At 41.8% G+C, this 19067-nt stretch overlaps 1 protein-coding gene across 1 annotated transcript in view; it reads left to right on the top strand.

The window, feature by feature from the left end:
* The window catches only part of RARS2 (arginyl-tRNA synthetase 2, mitochondrial), a 35104-nt gene extending 16450 nt beyond the window's left edge, over positions 1-18654 (top strand). Inside the window, exons 10-20 of the mRNA XM_008495386.2 lie at positions 768-874; positions 1500-1595; positions 4303-4363; positions 7428-7504; positions 8451-8575; positions 12533-12600; positions 12688-12797; positions 13847-13942; positions 16168-16242; positions 17118-17181; positions 18521-18654. Of these exons, the coding sequence (XP_008493608.2) occupies positions 768-874; positions 1500-1595; positions 4303-4363; positions 7428-7504; positions 8451-8575; positions 12533-12600; positions 12688-12797; positions 13847-13942; positions 16168-16242; positions 17118-17181; positions 18521-18607 (966 nt within the window). The 3' untranslated portion in view covers positions 18608-18654. The remainder of the gene's footprint in view (positions 1-767; positions 875-1499; positions 1596-4302; positions 4364-7427; positions 7505-8450; positions 8576-12532; positions 12601-12687; positions 12798-13846; positions 13943-16167; positions 16243-17117; positions 17182-18520) is intronic.
* Positions 18655-19067: the final 413 nt, after the last annotated feature.

Here is a 19067-nt window from a genome sequence, read left to right as displayed (position 1 = left end):
ATTCATGCTAAGTACTCTTAAGTTGAGATCTCCTAAGTGAGACACAGCCTTGATAATTCTAGTAGAAAGCTGTCCTATTAGGGTGAGTGTTGGGCTGTGTGTGCAGCTGCATTATGATGGTCACTCATCATTGATCACATGATGACTGGTACAGCTGGATCTTTATCTCTCAATTCCTTTTAAAACTAATAAGTATTGAGCTGATAAACTGAGAGCTTTGTTGCTCTCAGACAGAACCTTTGTCTTTAGTACTATTACATTTTACCCAGTTTAGGCAGCTAAGGTCATCCTGTCTCTCCTAGAAGTACATTCAGCCTTCCCAGTAATGGTGATTTCTCTGTACTCAGCAGTGTTTGTGAGCAGCTCTTGCTTTTTTAAATTTCTTTTAGCATCCTTTTTAAATAAAATTGGTTTCAAGTTCCAGTAACTTCTCTACAGTCCACTGATTTCACCTTCAGCACTGCAAGTTAGAGACCTACCTCAGATTTTTGGTACTAATTGCTCTCCCCAGTTTACTGCTACTTTCTCATAAGCATTATATCCAGCACCTCATTAAAGTCGGGGAGGTCGATTTAATGCAGAAATCAATTAAATCAAGTCCAAACATCCTTTCCTGTTGACAATGCACTGATATTTTCTGGAATAAATTTAATCTTTGCACTCTTATCTGACCCATGACACAGGCCTGTCATCTGAATTAATCTGGGTAAATTATTAGTCTCAATCTAACAATGTTTCCCTTCTCTGGTGTTTTTGGAACTTTTCAGCGTCTAGGAGTGCACTTTGATGAATATTCTGGAGAATCATTTTACCAAGAGAAGTCCCAGGAAGTTCTAAAGATGTTGGAGGATAAAGGACTCCTTCAGAAAACTACGTATGAACTCCTTGTTCACTGTATTGCTGTAGTTTACTTGAAAATTCAATTGCATTTCAAATGAAATATGGTGAGCGAGGTGTGTACATCATCTCAAGGGAAGAGTTTTCTTTAGATCACTTTGGTAGCCACCTGAGTAGAAGGCCAACAGGATTTGTGTAATCACAGCTAAAAGTTAAGTTCACCTTTACTTGTGGCTAGCCCAGAAGCCTGGCCATGGCCGAGCAGGTACAATGACAGTGTTCAATTCCTGATAACCTTTTATGCTGTTAGTTAGTTGGGAAACAGCACGTGCCAGGTAAGGAGCAGAGTTAGATTAGATTGTTGCCTTGATACACTGCCTGCCTGAACGGGGACAGAAGCTGTACCTTGGAATGTGCCAGAATGTGGGCAGGTGGCTCTCTGGCATCAGTAGTGCTGACAACAAACTTAAAAGAGTGGTCTTCAGAGGGACTTACAGGAGATAGTCAAAGAATAGAATGGGATTGTCTAGAGTGAGGGGGGTTATGTGGCAAGAAGCCTTCATTTTGGTTCTGACCTCTGTCTCACATGAGCTGTACTTTACTTACATGATGTACTTTATATCTGATTTGCAATTATTTCAGTGCTTTCTTTCAACTTACAGAAAAGGGACAGGGATTGTGGATCTTTCAGAAAAGAAAGACCTCTCATCATTTTCTACTGTCATGCGTAGTGATGGGACATCACTTTATATAACAAGGCAAGTCAGCCCATCTGTGTTTCCTGCTATTTATCTTGCCAGTAAACTTTATTGGAGATGATTACACTTGTAACTGATAGTACAGATTTTGAAGCTTTTTATTTCTGGGATGGAACACCTTGACAAATGAGCAATTGTAACTGGAACTAGCAATGTAACTATGATGGGGTGAAAATGGCTCAGGAAAAATATCTTTGAAATACTTTTCTTTCCCCTTAAGCAGTCTCTTTCCATAAATCACAGTACTTTATCCAGCTACTGACATTGAAAACAAAGCTGGGATTTCTTCATTTGATAAAGACTTGGCCAAACAATGAGTTTTATAAATACCTTTGCTTAAGATGTTCATTGGCTGCATGATGTGGAAAAAAATGGTTTGTTCAGCTATGTCTTAATTAACTCAGTGGACCACCAGCACTGTACTATCAGTTTTATCACTCTTTTCCTATCTTCTTGTCAGTATCCTAGAATTCCTCTTGGGTATTTTAATATGTAATCTGTAACTGTTTCTTTGTGCCAGCAATGTAAATAAATCAGATGTCTAGCCCTCAGAGTAAGCTGTGTACAGCTTTTCAGGACAAGATTATTAGAGAGATGCAGTCTGTCAATCCTGCACAGTAGGGAACTGCCAAATCCTGTAGCCAGAGAGAGGGAAGGCTGCCACAGCTCTGTGCCCACAGGTCCAACCAGTAGTAAAGCTGAGCTGCTGTTCCTTTAGGCACACAGACACATGCACGTGTATACACACAGCCAGTCAAACAGGGCAATGCAGACAAAAATGCTCAGAGAGGAGGAGTGGCCTCATTTTATTCCTCTCTGTCTGGTTAGGAGGAAGGTGGAGGTCTAATAGAGTGAAGAAATATGCATGTTTGTATGTATGTATGTATATGTATGGTTATGATATATTATCCACTTAAGTAATATGTACTATATGCACAAAGTATGCAGGCACAACATGGGATCCCTCCAGTAGCTGAATTTCAGCACTCAGTCTACCCATTTGCTGGCCCTTGGGTCCCCAGGTCTCCCCAGTTGCTGGCACCTGGGCAGGCAAGCCTCCAGAGCCTATAGCCCTGCTCCAGTTCCTGGTACAGACATACCCAGAGGGATCTGCTATGTGGTCCATCTAGCAGATGGCCCTGAATCCTCCCTCTACCCTGTTGCCTTCTCCATACAGACATGCAGGTCTCTCAGGCAACCCCCATGGTTCCCCCAGCCCACCTGATACCCACATTACAGACTCCTCTGTGTGTTCACAAACAGACCTGGGTCCCAGGGCACTTTCAGCTACTTTCTGTTCAGTTTGATATTTGCTCTTAGCCTTAGTGCCCTTGCTCCAGTTGTTGGCAGCACTTACACCTTTGCCTCTGTGACCCATGGTCAGACTCCAGTTGCTATCCCCTCATTTCATTTGCCTCCAGCCCCATCAGCACCACAGATGCATGGTCTATAGGAGCTGTAGTCCTCAACTCCAATTACTGATACTTGTACCTCCAAACAAATGTGCACATAGAAGAGAGATGCCCTCAGCCAGGAAAAGTTTGAAATTAAATTTAATGAGAAGACAGGGCAGACTGTGCTGATTAGGTGCAGGGCACAAACAGACAAACCAACTTGTTTACAAGCCACTTGTCCCTTTTATCGTCTTCTCCCTCTCTTTTCCCATATTTGGTTCTCTCCCTAAGCATCCCATAATAAGTCTCATGCAATTGCAAAATGCTTTTCCTTTGCACCCCATGTGTTATGTGTCTCCTCCCTCAGTCAGAAAGTGGCCTGGGAGCTGCTCCTGGTGATCCCTGAGGTAGGTTCAGCCTGGAACACAGGGGTGAAGGGCTGTCTCCTGTGACAGCCCTTTAAAGGGCTTAAGCAAATTGTTTCTCTGTTATTTTGTGTGTGTGAAGATGAGGTTTTTATCATATAAGCTAACACTGAGCACTCAAGTTAGTTTTCCAGGAGAAGGTGGCTTCTCTCAAGTTTCCCAGTTGATTGTCCCAGCAGGCAGACAGAGGCCAGACTTACTCCAATCGTAAGAACTGTTTCCTCAGTAATTTTCATAGTTGGTCATTTAAAAAAACATTTCAAATGTCCTGAACAAAGTACACATGTCCTCTTTTCTTATGTCGGGTGTACATGGATCCTTCTAGTCAGGCAGTCTTCCATAAAATTATTTTCCCAAGAGGCAAATAATGTTTGAGTGAAAATCCAAGTAGTTTCCCATTCCATTTCCAATGCAGGTCCAAAGGAGGGCAACCAGGCTGGTGAAGGGACTCGAGCACAGATCCTATGAGGAGAGGCTGAGGGAGCTGGGGGTGTTCAGCCTGGAGAAGAGGAGGCTCAGGGGAGACCTCATCACTCTCTACAACTCCCTGAAAGGAGGGTGTAGCCAGGGGGAGGTTGGTCTCTTTTCCCAGGCAACTCTCAGCAAGACAAGAGGGCACGGTCTCAAGTTGTGCCAGGGGAAGTTTAGGTTGGATATTAGAAAGAATTTCTTAATGGAAAGGGTGATCAGGCATTGGAATGGGCTGCCCAGGGAAGTAGTGGATTCTCCATCCCTGGAGATATTTAAAAAGAGACTGAATGTGGCACTCAGTGCCATGGTCTGGTAACTGCAGCGGTAGTGGATCAAGGGTTGGACTTGATGATCTCTGAGGTCCCTTCCAACCCAGCCAATTCTGTGATTCTATGTTTCTATGATTATTTCTTTCAGAGATCTTGCTGCTGCTATAGACCGAATGAATAAATATAGCTGGGATACTATGATTTATGTGGTAAGTTATTCTGGATTCACCAAACACTACACAGTCAACAATCCAGGGGGCCTCTTGCTCCCAGTATGACTTTGGCACATGGTATTCTTGGCAGGAAAATATGTGCTCAGCAACTGTGCTTCAGTGTGGCAGTGTTTCTTGGTTTTCTTTTAGTTCATGACCCATAGTACGGTTGAAAAATAATCTCTGGAGTTATTACCTTTTTAAAAAATTAATTGCAATTAATTTTAAATGAACTTTTACTCCATTTACATAGTATTTTCTTTATAAATGTTGTAATTAATACTTAAGCAAGTCAGAAAAAGCTGTTAGAGTATAAGGGATCATAAAATGTTAATTTAGAATTGTAGAAATGAGTGTTCTAAAATGAATCTAAGTCTACACTACGGTCCTGATATCTTATCTGAAATATAAATTTTTATGGCTTTGAACAGTGCCCTGGTTTCGTTAGGTAGAAGTCTCACATAAAGTACTGCTTTATCAGTCTGGACCAGTTGTAGATAGGGAATTTTTTAATATTTCTTGGTTTGATTGATTTGTTCTTTAACAATGCCAGCAGTATCAGTAATGAATAATTATGAAATAAAGTGCATTTCAGAATTCTCATCTTGTTTCAAGAAAATTAGAGACAGTCTTATTTCATAGCATCAACTTATTTTTGTCAAATCAACTTATTTAAAAGAACATTAAGTTGGTTTATTAGTTGTAATGCTGTAAATCAGTGCACTTGCCAGTTTGCATTTTAAAGAAATCCTACTCATTTCATAAAAATGCAGTGATGTGAGCTAAATCTTCAAAAGCATTTAAAAATGTGCAGCATGTATTATTAAAGAGGTGCTAAGATTCTGATGAATGTTGCATTTAAAGGAGTTGAAGAGACTTCTAATATATAAAAGTGTTTGGATGATGCTCTGAGGCACATGGTATGATTCTTGGAGTGACCTATGCAGGGAAAGGAGTTGGACTTTATGATCTTGATGGGGCCCTTCCAACTCAGCAATTTATGACTCTATAATTAAATATAATCCGTGCTGTCAAAATGCAAGCTTCTCTCTTAGAGCTAACCACTTAGACTATAATTGGATGTTTATAATTTTGAGGCTTGTAAGATAAAAATTGCCCTTCTTCACAATACAAACCTTCTTTTTGAGCATTTGTGTGTTATTTTTGCCATGCTATTAAGCTATGTTAAAAATCAGTTTTATGAAATTGTAGTGTCTACAGGTTCATCTTTTTTAACTTGCACATCCATGTTTTGAGGATTACTTTTAGGCAGAAATGAAGTTGTGTGGTATTCCTAGTATTTGTTTCCAAATTTGGTTTCCTTGCAATTTTAATTAGGTGGATAGCTCAGACATCATAAGCACACATTATTATGCTGCTTGCAGTTAACACTCAGCGTCCCAAAACTACAGGAGTTGATACTTGGCTTTCAGGTGGCCAGCTGACACCTGGTTGTACTGCCTGATAGGTATTCTGATTTTGGCCTTTTCTGATTCTCTTTATTCCATGGGAGCTTAAAGGATTATTTTAAAAAGATGTTGGATTATTATTAGATTATTATTTACTATTAATGATTTTAGATATTCTTCTGTATGGCATTTCTATATACATTGGTCAAGATAAGCAATTACAATTTTAAGTCAACTTTTAATTTAATTTTAGCTGAAAATTCTGTTATGAACACTCAAGAGGAAGCAATTGAGTTGAGGATTGGAGTCTTTTGTCAGTGAGTACTGTCATGATTTGTCACATTATCTACTCACAAAAGACTGCAGTCCTCCAAAGAGGCTTTTATATCCCACAGTCATGGTCCAGGTGATGAGGGAGATGCTGTTGTAGACACAAAACAAACCCAGTCTTTGTCATGGCATGTGTAACCTCTCATAAAGCAGGAGAATAGAGATTAATCCAGACTTAGAGGGGAGCAGAGGAAACAGCAAGGCAGCCCTGGCCAGTAGTGTGAGTTGACCTTCATCTAAAATTTATCAAGTTTATTGGGAGAACTTCTAGTGAGGGAGATCTGGCTTTGCCAACAGCTTCACTCAGATGTAAGGTGCATGGGAAAGAGCCTGGAAGGCCTTGACTGAAGTGCTGATCACCACTATCATTTTATCAGCCTTGCCTGTGAATCTGCAGAGGGAGAGGTGATGGATAGGAGTGTGGAGCAGGGTGTGAGCAGCTGTGGAAGAGAAGGCAGATGCTTGGGGCTTGATACACTGGTGGAGCTGAGAAAAACACAGATAAGCACTTCACTCCTTGTGCTCTCTCTCTCCCTGTCTTGGAACACCAGACAAATAAGAAAATAGTGGTTATTTGGTTATCACTGCAGTGTTTTTCCAGGGGGAATAAAGAAGTGCTTGTGTGACTTAGCCAAAGCAGCTAGGTAGGAAAGTGAACTTTGTAACAAGAGCTGTAGCTAGGTACACACAGATAATGGCAAGACATAAAGTTCCATCAGAAACTTCCTTGAATCACAGGATAGAGTGACTGGAAGTGGAGCAAAGCACAAGATGCATCATTAACATGAAAATGATAATTTTAAAATTTATTTATAAGTTACACACCTAATTTACGATGTAAAGCTTCCCAAATCACATTTGAGACAAAATAAACTTTTGGGTTCTGGAGACAGAGATCTTAAGGAGGTGCTCTGTTTCTAAGGCAAAGGACCTTTAAAGTTTGGTTTCCCAAGCTGTGGGAATATAAAAAGAGCAGCAAGGTTCTGAAGTGAATGGTGGGCAGTTCACAGGTTATGTGAAAACACAGATTATGACTATGTTTCTCCAGAAAGAACACCAATGTTTCATTGCAGTTCATGGCCTTGTCTTCATGACCTAGGAATAATAATTTTTGAAAAGGAAGATTAATTTTTCTGATAAAATGCAAAATCCCATTGCTATAGATTCCAGCTGTTAGATTTTTTTGCCTCTCTTCATAGGTCATAGTTCTGCTTGCAGTGACTTACTGGCACAGGATCTGTGGTGTTGTGTGTTTGTGTGTTAAAAGCTAATCCTTATCAAACTTGGAGTGCTTTCTGATATGGACCAATTCTGTTCCCTAGACAGATAAAAGCCAAAGTAATCACTTTCAACATTTGTTCCAAATACTGAAGCTCATGGGCTATGACTGGGCAGAAAGGTATGTGTTTATGAACCTAAAATATTTACTTATTTATTTAAAAATGGATAATTACATTGGAATTTCAGTGGAGTGCTTTTTTGGAGAGAACCTCTTGATTGTGCCCATGATAAAATGGGAAAAAGTGAAACAATCCTTTAGAGAACTGGTGGCATAACTTTTGGGATACTGAATAATTACTTCTTGAAGTGTGATACTTCAGCTGAGATCTGAAATCTGAGTTTGAATCATGCTTCAGGCTTGAAATATCTTTTGCAGGGAAATGTATCCCCACTGTTATTCATGGTAATTACCAATCTTGTTAGCAAGCTGAGCAAAGGTCAATAATGGATCTGAGGAATAAATCACATTCCTCTCTGACAGACTGCATCTCTTTTGTGGTTAAATATAGGGTTTAGCCTACAGGAATGTTAGTCTGCCTCCTTTCACAGTGCATACATATGCACTAAAATTACCTTAAGTTATGGAACCAGGATAATGCTTGAGATTATTGTGAGAAGCAGCAATGAATGTTTTATTATCAGCACTGATTGATTAAACTTTTAGTTTAATGTGGCCACAATAGAATGATTATGACTCCCTTTCTGATGTTATTAACAGATCTGTGTTGCTGCAGTAATTTGATCTGTCTACATCCTGCCTCTCCCCAATTTACTTCCTTGAGTCTTCTGTGTTAAGGCTGGTATAGTAGCAGGAGGGGTTCCCAAGAGCATGCAAATGACCAGGCTATCATAATTCTGATCATAATTTTCTCACTATATCATAAATATGGAGCTTTGGTTGCTGAAGTGAGAGTTACTGATTCTATCGCCCAGCTTCCCACGTTGGAGCACTATTTATTCAGCTGTTATTGCTGTTTTCTGGTAAGAATCCAGCTCTGAACAAATACTGCAAACATGTCTCTTGATTAAAATGTAATTTTGGGTCCTGCTGCTTTTCACCACAGGTGCCAGCATGTGTCTTTTGGTCTAGTTCAAGGGATGAAGACACGGAGAGGAGAAGTAATTTTCCTGGAAGATGTTTTAAATGAAGTTCGCTCAAGGATGTTACAGAACATGGCTTCTGCAAAAAGTTAGCTATTTCAGGTCTTATTAATTTCTTTGTTATGTTCTATGTTGATCAAAAACAGGTCATCTTTTCTACCCTTCACCCTGCACCAGACCAATTGCAGCCATATACCCTATCTGTGTGCTTTTTGTATCTTCTGTGATAAAAACAATGTTAAAATAATCCATTGCACCTCTGAACTTGCCTGAGCTACAGATGTGCAAATTTTAACATTCAGTGAAATTACTTCCTTGTGATTTTGCACCGGGAAGGAAGTACCTGTGCTTGGGGGACAACAGTTGCTTTTTTCCTGAGGGACAAACTAGTCGATAGTGGGGTTAGGGCTGCAGTACAGGGATCAATCAGATTTAATCCAAAGGATTTATAGCCCTGACAGTTCTCTCTGGCAAAACTGACCGTAGCCTGTCTGCAGCCACTGCCTTGTGACTGTTTCCCAAGTCTCCAGGAGGTCGCTGGGTTGCACAGAACCTGCTGGAGAGGATGCTCGCCTGCACCTCGGGCTGTGGCCCCAGAGCTGCTTCCTCTGGAGGCAGTAAGGATTAAAGCAGTTCCCAGTGAAAGGCTGCCCCCTCCTGTGCTTTCTGGAGCGAGGTCCTCAAATGAATCAATGAAGTTAAATCTTCAGTTCAACGAAGGCTAAGTAGCAGTCTTATCTTCCTTGCTCTGCTTCCTCATCTTTTTTAATCTAGGTAATTTTGGGTGTAGAGTGGACATGGAGGAGGGGGGGGTAGGTGGGCAGAATGATGGAAGGGTGACCCTTGGTTCAAACCAGTTTCATTTCAGAGAGGAATGGAGCTTAGAGCTTCAGTTTAAAGGTTAGTGTCAGAGCTGGGTGCAAAACCAAACTTTTATACTGGGCTGAACAGGCACAGCAGAGGTACAGACCCGTGTTCCATTGCACAGGTGGTAGGCAGAGGAACAGCTAAAAGGAATGAGGTGTTCAGATGGCACTGCTGCATTCCCCAGGGCTTATCCATTAGATCCTAAACCCTGCCTGTGCTTGTAGAAATGTTCCCCTTTATATTTGAATTCCTGCCTTACTTCCCCTTTCTTAAATCAGAAATCTTAAATCCCTGACTTACAGCAATGTCTTCAGTGGTTGAAGTTTGGATACAGAGTAGAAGATATTTCATCAAAATGCCTCAGTGTCATTGGAAAGACTTTGGTAGCTGGGCATCTAGCAGCCAATGCTATATTTAAAAATCATGTCTCTGTGGAGCTGGAGCTGATTAGTTAAATACCTTTGTATAAACTCTTCCTTTGCTATTAACTTGACACAGTTCTTTTGCTATTTATATTTCCATTATTGGTACCCTTTTTCTTTCTACTCAACAAATCCTGCAGTCCACAAAAATCCTCTCTATGATGCCTATTGTTTCTTTTGCTGCTTCACTTTCTCTTGGATGGCTTTGGCTGCATCTTGTCAAGCATATAAACAAAAGTGAATTCTGAGACAGTTGTTCTGTTTTGAAACAAATCTCAGTTATGAAGTGTAATAATGTAATCTAAGCACACCTTGTGAATGCATGTCCATCTGAGACTTCTCAGGGCTTTGAACTATCCCTATACTTTTCAAGCTTAGGTCTTTCTGAATTTTGTAAACAGCAAAGGTGTGAGTACTATGAGCTACTTAAAGTTTTTTCGGTTAGCTTTGCTGACCTGGCACAAAGAAATAGCAAGGCAAAAGATAGAAATTGAAGTATACTAAAATTGTGGTGGAAAGCTGGTTCAGTTCAAGTGGTGCCTTAAGAGAACACCTCAATTCTCCACAGTCTGCTGGGACAAGAAATTGTAAGCTTAACTCTGCAAATTACATATAGCACAATAAATATGTATATATATTTATTATATATATTTGTTATATATAAACAAATATATAAAATATATGCCACAATAAAAAAATGCACTTGGCCCTTGCTTAAGAGAACAGATTTACCTTGTAAAAGAGTATTATAAAAATAGTCTTTTCTCTCCAGCAGGGACAAGAAGAGGTTCCCTCTGATCTGAGTTTAAAAAGAAAAAGCTTTATGTGTGTCAAAAGCATGATCTTTTCACTGGGCAAGGTTGTGGGTCCAAATAGAAGTAAACTGATTTCCCAGGAGATCCAGCATCTAGAGTGCTGTCACGTAGGCAAGTTTACTGTACTTGTGATGAACTGGAGCACCAGTTTGGCCTTGTGAACTTCCCTGTGAGACAAGAAATGAAACAGGCCCTCTGGTGCATTTCTGTACGTGGCAGGATGCTCCTTATCTGCTGAAGCTGTGAAAAAGCTGGAAATAGCTTTGCCAGACCTGTCCCTACAGGTGTTGTGAGGACATTCACTCTCTTAGACTCTTCCTGATTAATTCAGTTTTGTGGTGATAGATTTAAGTTCAGCCTGTGAAGTTTGAGGAGCTTTGGAGAGTTTCTTGTTGTGTCTACCCAGGGAGAAGGGCAAATCATGCTGTCTGGTGCCCTTTTCTGATGGAATGATTGCATCAGTGGACAAGGGAAGAGCTATGGATGTCATCTACCTGGACTTCCCTAAGGCCTTGGGTATGGTCCCCCACAACAGTCTTACTGCTAAATTAGAGATATAGGGATGAAATAAATGGACTGTTAGATGGAAAAGGAATTGGCTTGATGTCCAAGGAGTTGCATGTCAGTGGCCCAGTGCCCATGGTGGAAACCAGTTACAAGCAGAGTCCTCAGGGGTCTGTACTGGGACCAATACTATTTAATATCTTCATCAATGACAAAGGGGATCGAGTGCAGCTTCAGCACGTTTGCAGGTGACACCAAGCTGAGTGGTGCAGTTGATTCACTTGGGAGAAGGGATGTCACCCAGAGGGATCTGGGCAGGCTTGAGGAGTGGGACTGTGCAAACCTCATGAAGTTCAACAAAGTCAAGTTACAGGGCCCTGCACTTAAGTCAGGGCAGTCACTGGTATCATTACAGACTGAGGGATGAATGGATTCAGAGGAGCCTTCCAGAGAGGGATACTGGTAGGTGAGAAATAGGACATGAGTGGGCAACCTGCACTTGCAGTCCTGAAAGCAAGGTGTGGTCTGTGCTGCATCAAAAGAAGTGTGACCAGCAGGAGGGGACTCTGCCTCTCTGCTCTGCTCTGGTGAGACCCCCCCTGGAGTACTGTGTCCAGTTCTGGAGCCCACATTGCAAAAAAGACATAGACTTGTTGGAGCAGGTCCAGAGGGGAATGAAAATGATCAGGGGGCTGGAACACTCAGCAAGGGGCAATGGTTTTAAACTGAAAAAGAGAAGGTTTTGATTATGAGGAAGAATTTGTTTTTTACATTGAGGTTGATGAGGTGCTTGGGTTGCCCAGAGAAGTGGATGCCTCATCCCTGGAAGTGCTCAGTGTCAGGTTGGATGGGGCTTTGAGTAACCTGATCTCTAGTGGGAGGTGTCCCTGCCCAGGTCAGGGGAGTTGGACTAGATGACTTTTAAAAGTCCCTTCCAACCCAAACTGTTCTATAATTCTCTCAGTTCCAGTTCCCTGAGTATAGGTATCTACAGTGGATGGCACAAATAGTCTCTGAATGTCCCGAGTGCTCTCTTAGCCATTGAAACAATTTTTCTTTGACTCTTTATGCCTTCCTACCACTTGGAATTTTTAAGCAAAATCTAAATTGCCCTGTCATTCTCTTCCTAATCTTGGAGATTGATTGCCTGCATTGTGAAGAGGTAGTCTGTCTAGCCTGTTGTAATGAAACCTTCTGACCTTAAAATGAGTGTTACACACACTAGGGGGAGTGGGAAGAAGCTCATCTGAAACAGCTGTATCTCAGCTTTTAAGGAAGATTTATATCCTGGACTTCTTGCTGTATGCATCCTGACAGTGTCCCTATTGCTTGTCCACAGTTTTAGAGGATTCAATTTTATTGGCATCTCCAAGTCTGAGCCAGGGAGTCATTATGGTACTACTGACTTATGATTTCTTTTTCTGTGTTTCTCTTCAGCAACCAAAGAGATAGAAGACCCTGTGGAGACAGCAGAGAAAGTTGGTCTTGCAGCATTAATAATTCAAGTGAGTCTGAGCTGCTTCTGCCTTCTGTGAAAAGTTAAAAATTGAGCTGGAGAGCCATATTGAGGTGACATTAATTTATTATTCCAGGACTTCAGGGGCCTTCTGTCATCTGATTATCAGTTTAGCTGGGATCGAGCTCTTCAGAGTCGTGGAGATACAGGTGTGTTCTTGCAGTACACCCATGCCAGACTCCATAGGTAAGAGAAGTGTTTGTATGCAGAACTACAGTCTGACATGTATCTTGGCCTTATTAACTTACTGATCTGTCAAGTAGCAGTGTTAACTCCTTCCCGAAGTGACACACTTTCATTTTTTTCAGCAGAGGTGTGAGTTTATGATGTGTGAGTCCTGGCCTAAACCAGGACATAGGGATTCCTGAGATTTCCCAGAAGAGCAAGCCAGTTAAAATGAAATTTCCACCTCATTGCCAAAGGGCTGAGCTGACTGTCTGTGTACTCTTTCAGTTCTAGGAACAGCTTTTCTCTGTGGCTGGTGTCAGTGATGAAGAACAGTGACTATAGGATTAAGGAAACTGATGTAAAACCCAAAAAGCCCAGACTTGTAAAATATACTGAATTACAGAACTTAGATGGTTTTGGCTACCACTGTAGCTATGGAGTTTTTTAACACTGTTATATCCCAGTGCTGGTAAAAAAGGTTGACATCAAGTATCTGGTGCTTATATCTTAAAAAGAGTTTCAGAAGAGTCCAGTTCAAACAGTTTTATCAATTATAGTGATCTGTCAGAGTATTTTCAATGCAGACATCAATATCTATTTTCATGAAAGCATTTAAAGCTACTTTCCTGTATCAGGCCAAAGGTCTGCACCAATGTGGTATTCTGCCTGAGGCAATGGTAGTAGGAGATGATATTCAGAGAGAGCTTGCAAGTCTGAGCCCTTTCTGTCTTTCTGTAGTCTGTTCCTCTTGTACTGCCTTATCACTTAGGTATTGATGGCCTTAGGGTACTGCTACAAGGGTACTGACTGCCTCCTTAGTCCTTTTAGCATCAGCTGCTGGACCTGTTCTCTATGTGTATCTTTAACCCTGCTGATACTTAAAGGCCTAGCACAAATTTTAATTTTTTTTATCTTGGTTGAAGTCACCTGGTTGGTCTCAGTGTTCCATTCAGCTTGAGCAGAAGTTGCCTACCCTTTTTTCTTAACAACACAAATTACCATTTTTCTTGTTCAGCTTTGCTAAAGAGTTTTTCATTCAGTCTTTGTTTTTCATTTTTACATTTTAGTTTAGAACAGATGCATGGGAATGAGCAGCTAACTGATGTTAACGTGGCATGCTTGCAAGAGCCAGATGCCATCTCTGTTCTTCAGCATCTCCTCAGGTTTGTCTAGTTTTATTTCCAAATACCAGTTCCTTTAAAATTAAAATCTGCATTTTCTGCCAACCTGTTGAGAAAGCATAGATGATCAGAAGAGAAAAATGGCTGTTTTGGGCAATGGCTTGTCTCTTGGGTCACACTGATTGAAACAGAGTGGTCCTCACCTGAAATCTTTGTGGACTTTAGAAGCCATATGAGGGACAAAACCAATATTTGGAAAGTACTCTAGGTACATGAGCTTCTTATTTCTTACCTTCACAAAGATACCCTAAGCTCTATACAAATATTAGCTGAGGATTTGCTTGGTCCCTCTTGTTTTGTTGTTGTCACAGGAGAAAGGTGAGAATAAGTGCTCCTGAAGCATGTGTGTGCACATTCAGTAGCTCAGCATCCTTCAGAGCTGCTGAACATGTGCTACTAATACCTGTGAATAGCAAAAATGTTCTTCATTCAGCCAGTCCTAAAGTTGAGCCATTTCTGTTTCCATTATTTCATAGGTGTGTAATTAAAATAAGGAGACAGGGGAGTGAATTATCCATGTTGTGCAGCCTGTGATGGAGTTGGAAGTAGCTGAGGCTTTCAGGATGCCCAGTGAGAGGTCCTGCGCACTGCACAGTGCCAGAGAGTTAACTCCTGTGGCCACACTCAGGACTTCTTGAGAGCATCTGATTAAAATGCAGACTTCCAGAAGTCAGGTCAGACTCCCAGGTGGCTTCTTTCAGCCTGTAGGCTGCAGACTTGTACTGTTAACTGCAATGGCCTCAAGAGATCTGCCTGCAGTTTATCATGTGCTCAATGTTCTCTTGAGGAACAGCCAGATCAGCCAGCACTCTATAAACAAGACCAGTGGTGTCTTGTTTATGCAGTGTAGTTGTATATTGGAGGAAACTCATGGGTTGCTTCTTGTTTTTTATCAGATTAGTATATGGCTGCCTGTCTTATGGGTGAAAACTGACAGGGTTCCTGTATTTCAGGTTGATTTGCAAGCATCACTGGATCCCAGACATGTCCATTTCAAAGAGAGGTTGCTGATCCACTGCAGAGCTTTTATTTTTATCAAGCTCCACGTTATCCAGTAGACCAGGCACTCAGTTGCTAATAAACTCATTGAAATATCCCATGATTTTAGGAGTAACAATTACTGCTCAGTCCTCCCTGTGAGCTGCCATCATTCTTCCTGAAAATTTTCCATCTTAAGACACTCCCGAGCTGTCAGAAGCCCCTTTTCCATGGCTCTGCTTCTGCTGTTTGAACAGCTACCACAAACTTGCCCTTAAAATTAGCCGAGTAGTTCTGAATAGCACTGACTTTGCAGACTAATGAATAGTAGATTGAAAGCAGCAAGCACATGCCTGCAGATGTGGAATTACTTAACTGTTAAAATTATCTAACAAGTTGGCCAACACTGAAATGGCAACTTCATGAAGCAACAAAGTTGGTATCAACAGGGCCCCCTCATGATGAGGGCTTATTCCCCAGTTCTCCTGCAGCTTGCTTTTAAAGTAGGAAAATCCCATGGAAGTTCAGTCTGGGGATGCTGGCAGAGATGGGCCTGGGAGCTGAGCACAGACCAGGAAGCCCACTTTGAGTTGGGAATCTGTTCAGCCCCAGAGGTGCTGGTAACTTCTTGCAGGCTGTGGGGAGGACAATGTGTAGACAGGAGAACACAGAAAGATTAAATAATGGATCTCCATGACTCTGCCTGCATTATCCAGGTTGATGGCTGTATTACATAAATTGATTTTCTTCCAGGATTATGTAAATGCACTTTGTTTTTGTCTTTTATGATGTTACAAGATACCCTGTAGCTACTCTAATTTCTAAACTGCATTTACTAAAGGCAGCATCATCCTCTAAGGGACTGTTTTAATACTCTTGGTTATTTAATAAATGTTTTTTTCTCCTAGGAACTTACAATTAGTGCTGAAATGTAAAACCAGACATAATGTTCCAGAAGCAAATATAGCTCTTGCACTGCCTTTCTGTGCTCTGCCATCTACAGTGTTTGCATGATGAGAGAAGCAGAAGCTGTCTCCTTCAATAATAACTGAACAAGGAAGATATAATTTTGTGTTAATTACATAGATTAAGGCTGGTTCTGAAGATTTTTATTTTTTTTTTAATTTTGCAGTGGTGGTTTATGTGTTTGTTCTGATTTAAGCAAGTCTGATGAGCCTTATATACTTCCTGCCACTTCAACACCAAACAAACCTTTTCTTTCTTCACAGATATGATGAGGTCCTGTATAGATCTTCTCAGGATCTGCAACCCAAGCACATTGTCAGCTACCTCCTCACACTCAGGTAAGGTGATTGCTGATACTGGTGTCTGGCTCTGGGAAGAACAGATCTTCCTGAGCTGGCTCTGCAGCCCTCTCACCTGCACTGCTTTGAAGAGTAATAACAGTGGGAAGATGTACAACTGTGGGACACTTTTCCTGGAGCAGGAAAGGTGTTAAGTAGGATGGCAAATAATACAATAAATAGTAGAAATTGAGGATGGAACCAGGAACAAAGGAGCCTCCTCAAAACCAAACTGCTTTCAGGAAAAGATAATCACTTGGCTGTAACCCTGTCTGAACCCCAAATCCTGTTTAATCCTGTTTTAAGAAGCAGATTTGAGCCAGTAATATTCTCTCAAGTCTCAAAATTTCAGCTAGGAACTTTTGTCCAAACCCCTTTTGACCACTGATCTCAGTCTAGATGTTGAGGTGGACACAGGCAATTATTAAAAGTCATACTGTGTGTGTAACCTCCACAGGGACCTGTCTGATTTCAGAGGACAGGCTTGCTGGAGGAAGCAGTAGAGCCTGCATATGGGAAAAGCTTTAACAAGTGAAGGAAAATGGTGTTAAGGAGTCATGTGCCTTGGGGATGACAGGGCAAGCTCTGAAGTAGTTTCTAGACCAGTTTGTTGGGTTTGGGTTTGTTTTTTTTTTTTTGAGGGGGTGAGTGGAGAGATGGTTCTGGGGGTTTGCTACGAGCATTAAGTTGTTGATGGCATGCAGGCTACAGAAAGCCAGGCCCTCCCTCTCTGCCTCAGCCAGGTGAAAGAGGCTGCTGGAAAGGAGCCTTTGGCATGCTGCACTTGTGCCTTTTCCAGTTCTGTGGCTTTCTGTAGCCCGCAGCACTGCTCTTGCCAAGAGACTTCTTCATTCTCCTCATGTTTTGCATTTCAGCCATCTTGCAGCTGTGGCACATAAAACCCTCCCTGTGAAAGGCAGCACCCCTCAGCTGGCCCAGGTACGGGGGACAAGGTGTTTAGGTGGCTGGCATCTGGGTAGGGCATCCCAGAGAAATGATACATTTGGGTTTTCCCAGCCCAGCTGTGTAAGCACAGGGGTGGATGTGCACCTGGGGGTGACCACCAGCTAGCCTGAGCCCTGGGTTCTGCCAGGGGTGCTATGGCTGTGCCTTCAGGAAAAGGCTGTTCTGCCTGAGCTTCCCAAAACTGAATGCTCCATGAGGACAACTACTCCAAACCCAGACAAACCCCTTCTCATCACCTTTCTCTCTGAGTTTTTTTAAAAAAAAAAACATTTGAGCATTTAACTTGCTGGCCAATTGCTGATGGTTTGCTGTAGTGGTTATGTGGGCAGACAGAGAATTAAGAGATAACTGAATCTCTCCCTTCCTTCTTGCCACCTACATATCCCAAGCTGTCTGTGCTGCCTTTCTAGCTAAAGCTCTGAGGCTGATAATTGCTAATGTGCAGTTCCACGTAGATGCAAATTATTTTCTAGTGAGCTGCCAGGCAATGTTTGACCACTCTGCTGCTCAGTAAATTATATATTCAGTATTCTACCTTTTAATTTCCTCTTTTATGTATTTCAAAAACCAGTTACCTATCTGATTTTGGTAGGAAGTCACATGGAAGTGTTGAGCTGTGCTGTCAGGGAAAAAATTTCAGTGAAATTCATGGAGCTACATTCTGTAGCTGAGTCCTGTCTTTGAAGATGGTTTCGTGCATTCTTGGGAAGAACAACTAAGACAGTCCAAGCTACAAGGAAAATGTCTTTTCCTTACTCTGTAAAAGAAAATATTTCAAAATATCTGTGGCACTGTGGCAGCCTTAAAGGATGAATTATTTCAAGTGAGGTTGATAGGGTTCTTCTCAAAACACCAGCTATGAAACAGCCAAGACATTGACAAGGAAGAGTGGCATTTTCAAAGCAGCCCATAGCTGCTGGACAGCCTCTAACCCAGGCATAGCGAGAGGGGGAATCCCAGCAGTATTCTCAGGCTGCAACAGCCTGTGGTACATGAAGGTTTTAACTTCCTAGTCATTGGTAGCTTGAGGACTGGGATGGACACCTCTTTCCAGTTTCCCTTTGTTGACAAATGTCCCTCTGCTGACACAGCACTGGGCTGTCAGGAGCTGGTGTGATTTCTGCCAGCTCTGGGGGTTACTCAGTGCTCCAGTTATGTGACTGTCTGAACCCCAGCACCCTGCATGGGGAGGGCACCAGAGAGTGCACAGTGTCCTCACCTCTGACAGGCTGTTCCTAACTGCTTCCCTGAGAACTACACCCTATTTATTCAGTAGCAGTATCATAAGCTGATTGCTGGTGTTGTTTTCCAGGCAAGGCTCTGTCTCTTTCAAGCTGCACGTTCAGTTCTGGCCAACGGCATGAAACTTCTTGGCATTACACCTGTAACTCAAATGTAAAAACCCTGTAAAGTCACATTTCTCAGTAAAAGTTTTTTTTTTTTTCAAGAGAATATAAATGCTGTCCTCTGTGTCATTGCTAACAGCCTGGAAACTCAGTATCTGCTCTTGGATGCTCCATCACACCAACAGCAGAGGAGCTTGCGTACAGTTTTTTTCTCCCAGGCACTTGGTAGTAGAAGTGTCTTTAAGATGCTAGTTTGCCTGATATTGCCCATAAAAAAAGAATACTTGCTCTGTATTTGCCTTTGTAAATACAACATCCTTGTGGTAGAGGAAGTGGTATTAACAGTGCTGCCCTCTCAGTGATCAAAGCTCTCCAGTTGCTGTTGTGTACTTCAAGCCTAAGGGCAGGGCAGCTGCCGGGGCTCTGTACATTGTAGCGGTCACTCCACGCATGCCAGAGAATTATACCACGCCTTGTACTGTGCTGCCCCTTCAGTGCCATCAGCCACATCCT

This window comes from Calypte anna, chromosome 3, assembly GCF_003957555.1.
Source record: "Calypte anna isolate BGI_N300 chromosome 3, bCalAnn1_v1.p, whole genome shotgun sequence".
In the NCBI taxonomy this organism is placed as follows: Eukaryota; Metazoa; Chordata; class Aves; order Apodiformes; family Trochilidae; genus Calypte; species Calypte anna.
Note: the sequence above shows the minus strand (reverse complement) of the source record. Positions and strands in the feature narration are given on the sequence as shown.